This window comes from Condylura cristata, unplaced genomic scaffold, assembly GCF_000260355.1.
Source record: "Condylura cristata isolate star-nosed mole 26May11 unplaced genomic scaffold, ConCri1.0 scaffold00023, whole genome shotgun sequence".
Taxonomy (NCBI): Eukaryota; Metazoa; Chordata; class Mammalia; order Eulipotyphla; family Talpidae; genus Condylura; species Condylura cristata.
The window spans coordinates 35,073,099-35,079,530 of record NW_004567124.1 but is presented as its reverse complement, the minus strand read 5'-3'; the positions used below and the strand labels follow the sequence as shown (position 1 = coordinate 35,079,530).

General features: G+C 43.1%; 1 protein-coding gene across 3 annotated transcripts in view; it reads left to right on the top strand.

Annotated features, from left to right (window-relative positions):
• The first annotated feature begins 670 nt into the window (after positions 1–670).
• Positions 671–6,432, top strand: part of RCN2 (reticulocalbin 2, EF-hand calcium binding domain) — an 18,656-nt gene continuing 12,894 nt past the window's right edge. For all 3 annotated transcript variants that reach the window (XM_012728482.1, XM_012728481.1, XM_004688003.2), the window contains exons 1-3: positions 671–982; positions 1,353–1,458; positions 3,600–3,796. In XM_012728482.1, coding sequence (XP_012583936.1) covers positions 833–982; positions 1,353–1,458; positions 3,600–3,796 — 453 coding nt within the window. In that variant the 5' untranslated portion in view covers positions 671–832. The remainder of the gene's footprint in view (positions 983–1,352; positions 1,459–3,599; positions 3,797–6,432) is intronic.

The window sequence follows — 6,432 nt, the reverse complement described above, 5'->3', positions numbered from 1 at the left end:
GGACAGCGTGGGGAGCAGAACAGGTAGATCGACAAAGTACACAGTGGAGGGGAACAGCGGGCGGGTCAGGAGAGGTCTGCCACGCCATGTGGGTCACCTCCAGGGCGGGAATCCAACTTATGCTGAAGTGGTTTTAGCTTCTTAGTGCTGTGCTTTAACCCTGCGCCACCAGGGAAGGTTCCATTGTGCCTTTTAAATAAATGAATAGGCTCTCAAGGACCGAGAAATCTGACCAAGGTCACGGAATTTGTAAGTCATGAAGCAGAGCAGCAGATACTGCCATCTGGCTCCAGCAGCTGGGATTAGACACACACTCAAGATTGTGTAGTGGGTTCAGCTGCTTGTCTGTTCTGGGCAAGGATTTTCCCAGATACACTCTCTTTACCTGCGTCGTCTGCTTTTCATAGAATTTCAGGCTAGAACGAGGTCGCTGGAAAAAGCCAGGGCAGGGATGAGCCTGGGGTGCTTAGTGTGCTCTCTGAGGGAGAGTCGCCATGGGGCCGCAGAGGCCGCGACCCCCTCCACCCGTCCCCACAAGTCGCCCGCCCCGCCCGAGCCTCGGCCCGCCCCCGTGCGGAGATGACCAATCATAGAGCGGCCCTGTGCCCCGCCCCTCCGCCAGAGCCTTATAAGCCTGGGCCCGCGAGCCGAGACACCGCAGTTGCGCGGGGCCTCACGCGGTGTCCCAGGAGGAAGCGGGGCGGTGGCCTCTCCGCGTCTGGCGCCCCATCCCGCATCCGCCGCGCTGCCCTCCCTGACCCCCACAGAGCCCGCTGTCCTCCGTCGCCCCGCCTCCGCCGTCCTTGCCTCGAGGTGTCCCGCGGCGGTCGCGATGCGGCTGGGCCCGAGGCCCACGGCGCTGGGGCTGCTGCTGCTGCTGCTGTGCGCCGCGGTGGCCGGCGCGGGGGACGCCGAGGAGCTGCACTACCCGCAGGGGGAGCACCGCGCCGACTACGACCGCGAGGCTCTGCTTGGCGGCCAGGTGAGGCAGCCGCGCCGGGCCTCGTTCCGTGGCCGCCGCGGGCTTTGTCCCGGGACAAAGAGGGGCGGCCGGGCCGGGCCTGGCCTGGGCGGCCTGACGGTGGGCCCGGGCGGGGCTGAGCTCCCTCGCGGGGGACTCTGGCCTCTCCGGCGGAGGAAAGAGCGCGGCCCAAGAACCAGAGCCGCCTACCCGGAGGACTCACGCCAGGATCACCGGAGGTGGTGGAGAGGGCCAGGATTTGGGGGAGCAGGTGTGGGTTACCCTGAAATCCCTGAGCAAGGGAGGAGTCTGGTAATCAGTCCTCTTTCTCTCCACCATTTTGCCCCGCGGATGGTAATGATTGACCCTGTGTATTGCTTATCCCCTAAAGGAAGAAGTCGATGAATATGTTAAACTCACCCCTGAGGAGCAGCAAAAAAGACTGAAGTCGATCATAAAGAAAATTGACTTGGATTCAGATGACTTTCTCACCGAAGGTAAGGCCGTCCTACAGTACTAACAATGGAGACAGAAACACAAACGTGTAAGCAGACATGTCGAGCACTGTGCAAACAGATCAGTTACTGTGGGAAGGAAGAAAAAGACCTGGAGATGGGTTTTATACTTGGAATCTTTAAGAGAGGGAGGGTATCAAGTAAAAGTAGCCACCTACAGTAATACACAGACGCCATTCACCCTTGCACTGTATGCACAGTTCTTACCTTGGGTGAATACTCTGTTATCTGTTTTTAATCAGGGTCATTAATCTGATTCTTTTAGAGAAATATGCCAAATATCTTATTCAGGCATTAAGTGGTGTATTTAGCTTTTGATAATGTCCCTCATAAGAATTCTTTTTACAAGGAGGAAAAAAACCTGTTGCTTGTGAATTACATTTGCCACAAAATATTACATGTAGTAGAGGCCTTAGAGTCATCTTGCCCACCCTATTTATCCAGCAGTAAGTGCCTTTCTCAAATAAATGGTAAAGCCTGGACTAAAATCCCAAATCTCCTGCTTTTAATTTAGTTTTTTAATATTCTTCACTTAAAAAAACTGAGTGCTCTTAGGTAGTTTTCTGGTTAGAAATAATGTGCACATAATATTTTTATTTATTTTATTTTTTTTAAAGATTTATTTATTTGTTCATACAGAACTGGGGCACAGGCCAGAGGCTCAGGGGCAGCGAGAGGCTTCACCAGAGACAGAGTGGGGAGCAGAACAGGCTGACTAATGAAGTACACTGCTGAGGAGAGCAGTGGGTAGATCAGGAGAGGTCTGCTGTGCCATTTGGATCACTTCCGTGGTGGGGATGGAATTCATGCTGAGGTGGCTTTATCTTCTTAGTGCTGTGCTTTAACCTACTGCACTACCAGGGAGGGCCCAAGAGGCTCAGCTTTTAAACAATGAAGTTGCTTGAGAGAGAATTGCTAACTGGTACATATAAGATGTATTGTATAATTATTCACATTAGTATTTCAGTAATACTAAATTTTCAATACCTTCTACTTCATCAAAATCTTTGCCCCAATTTTCCAATAAGAGGTCCATTATTGGTCTTACTAGAAAATACACAGAACAAGTTGAGTTGAAATTTTTTATGGTACCTGTCTGTAAGGTCCTAGATATGTGCTAGTATTTGCTAATGGACTTTAAAAAAAGTTAAAGAAACTTAGTCCATCTCTTCATTTTATAGATGACAAACAACAACAAAAATCCTTGGAGTAAACTCCCCCAATATCACAACTAAACTGTGAACCGCTGCTTCTGGTCTCTATTCTACTCTGGCTCCCATTATGTTAGGTTGATCTCTTTAGATAAACTACAAGAAACACCAACTTCTGCCTTGAGGACCAGTTAGAGAATTTTCCTAATAAGTACTTTAAAGGTCAGGATTTATTTATTTATGCTTACAGAACTGGGGTACAGGCCCGAGGTGATGGGGTGGTGAGAGGATTCTCCAGAGACAGATTGGGGAGCAGAACAGGCAGAATGACAAAGTACACTGCTGAGGGGGCAGTGGTTGGGTCAGGAGAGGTCTGCCACACCAGGTGGGTCACCTCTGGAGCTGGCGATTGAACTCGTGCTACAGTGGCTTCTGATAGCTGCATAATGCATTGCTTTAACCTGTTGTGCCATCAGGGAGAGCCCCTGTGAGTAAATTTTTTAAAAGATAACACAAAAGTGGACATTTGCAATTTTGAGACTTTCTTTTCATATCTTAAGGTACCAAGTTAAGAAAAATATTTGTGCTTCCTGAAAAATCTTATCATTAGGAAAGGTTAGTTGCAGTTTTTTGGATATTTTTTAAGTTCAGATGCTATTTTGACCAGTTGGTAATTCATGTAATAATTATTTCTTGAGCCAGGCTCTTTCTAGGCATTTGGAGTACCTCAGTGAACAAAACATACCACAAATTCTCTATATTTGAGGAGCTTACATTCTGTTTAGATCACGTATTATAATATTCTGAACTCCAAACAGCTCTCCTTTCCTCCTCCTAATTCTGTGAATACAATTAGGCAAATTGTCTTTTCAAACACTGAAGAATTTTTCTTCTTTTAAAGAAGGTTTAGAAATCCTGTCTTTGAGTATCAGAATTGCTATCACATTTGTTTTGTTCTGGAAATTCTCATAGGCGAACTCAGCTTATGGATTCAGATGTCTTTTAAGCATTATGCTATGCAAGAAGCAAAACAACAGTTTGTTGAATATGATAAAAACAATGATGGTAGCGTGTCATGGGATGAATACAACATTCAGATGTATGATCGTGTGATTGACTTTGACGAGAACACTGCTCTGGATGATGCAGAAGAGGAGTCTTTTAGGCAGGTGAGTGTATGTGCACCAGCTGTTCCTTTTAACCACCTCAGTTTGTTTTCCCTTCTTGCATGAATGAGCACAGGGCCCTAAGGTCATAGACTGTATTGCCTCTTTCTCTAAGCAATTGCCTGCTGTGGTTCAGTGATCATTTTATAGTTTCCTGTTTAGCAAGATTTAGGTCTCTTATTCTAGACAATTGAAAGTATCTTTCCACCTGGTTTCTCATCTTCATCATTTGTCCTAATTTTCAGAATTGCTTTTTTAATGTATTTTGAATGTGTATCGCAATTTTTAAAATGCTATTACTGAACAGTCTTATATTTACTAAGAAGACTATAAAGGTCCATTCCCAGTTTTAAACAGTTTTATAAAATAACTAAATAAAAGGTTTTTTTTTTAATTGTAGTTAAGTATATATAACAAAATTTATCATTTAACCATTTTGAAGGATGGAGTTCAGTTGTAGTAGGTATAAACAACTCTCAGTCCCTGCCTCCCAACCCCTGAAAACTGTTATTCTACCTTCTGTCTCTGAATTTGACTACTCTGGGAATATCACATGAATGAAATCATCCAGATTTTTTGTGACTAAGCTATTTTACCTAACATAATGTCCTGAAGGTTTATGTAAGTTATTTCACATAACATAATGTTCTGAAGTTTGTCCATGTTGTAGCCAGTGTTAGAGTTTCCTTTTTTAAAAAACTATTATTTGTGTGTGTGTGTGTGTGTGTTTGTGTATGTGTGTTCTGTATCATTTGTTGATGGACACTCAGTTGCTTCAACTTTTTGGCTATTGTGAATAGTGCTGCTATGAATATGCATGTGCAAATATCTTTGAGACCTTGCTTTTGATTCTTTTGGGTATATAACCCAAATGGAACTGCTGGGTCATGTAATAATTCTATTTTAAATTTTTTGAGGAACTGTCTTCCATAAAGTTGCACCATTTAAAATAACTTATTTTTGAAGAGTTAGTGTCACTCTGGTTTAGCTTATTGAGTTTAAATGCTTAAGTAGAGCCAGGGAAGCTGATTTTTATTTAGGATTTATTAAATAAAGACTTAACTATGTAATTATGAGAGGAACTTTTCAAGACAGATAACTTGAGAAACTTAAAAAGTTGCTGTTTTACATGTATTTCAAAGGTAATTTTAAAGATTTTTTAAAAAGATATTTTAAATAACTTTTTTTTTTTTTTTTTGCAAAATACAGCAGGTTCTCAAGTAATAACTGTTTTGTTGTAACCATTGATGACAGATAAGATTGATGTCTGGCTGAGCAGGCCACAATCTAAGTGTAGTTTTGCAGTTATCCCCATGTCTTTGTTTTCTCCTGGTGCCCTGGTTTACTCCTAAAACCCAAAGATGTGCGCACGCAGCTCATTGGTGTGTCTCGGATGTCCTATATGTGGGTATGTGAATGTGCCCTATGATGGATGGGTGTCCCACCTTTTGCTTTGAGCTTCCCAGGATGAGGTTTTGGCACCTGACACCCTGAACTCGAATAAATGGGTTGGAAAATGAGTGAATGAATATAATTTATTATGTTTAAAGTGTTTTGGTCTTTAGTTTGGTGATATTTTGGTGATCAGGAAAATCTGCAACTTACCTCTTTGCTCATGTCAAGTTTAGCTTATGGTAAAACTGGTAATGTTGCATTTCATTTCACTTAAAATTGCAGAGAACCCATCTACGAAGTTAAGTGAGGACTTCTGTTTTAGTCAGGGATGCTTGTGATACACTTGAGTTTTTTTTTCAAAGATCTTTTTTTTTATTTATGCATACAAGAACTGGGGGATAGGCCAGAGGTGTGAGGTAGGGGTTAGAGGATTCACCAGAGACAAGAGTGGGGAGCAGAATAGATAGATCTACTGATACGCACTGTGAGAGGAGCAGTGAGCGAGATAGGAGAGTCTGCTGCACCATGTGGGTCAACTCTCTGGCCGAGGGATTGAACTCTTGTTGTGGTGGCTGGTGATAGCTTGATAGCACTGCTAACCCCTGCACCATTGGGGAGGTCTAGGTCCCACTTGAGTTTCTTACATTCCTTAATTTATCCCATGATTTTAGTTTTTATTTTAGACATACTCTATCATTGTACCTACTGTTTTGGAATCACATTGACAGCTTGTGCTCTCTAGGCTATCACTGGCTCAGGGTTGGTCATTTCTTTCTAATAGTGGTACATGGGCCACTAGTATGAGGTAAAGAGCTCCGGCATGGAGCCATGCTGTGTGGAGCTGCACCACTGAATAGTTGTGCAGCTTGGGTATGTTGCTGAGCCTCCTTATACCTCAGGTTCTGTATGTCTAAAGATGGAGATAATAAGATATGGAGAAATAGTAGTAAGTAGTAGCAGTTAGGTTCTACTTTGAGTTAACAGAACATTGTTAAAGAAAGCATGTGTGATTCACATTAACTACAAATATAATATTGAATAATATAATCAGCATTTAGAAACTAGGCATTTGTTAACTGTATCAGCTTTTGATTAGCTAAGACTTTCCCTGTTTTCCCCTTGTTAAGGTCTTCCTTCACTTAAGGCAGAATGAGTATGAATCAGTCTTTTCACTACTTAATGCTAAAAAGAAAACAAATGATGATAATAAAGTTTTATACGTGTCTATCTGGTCTCCCCCCCCC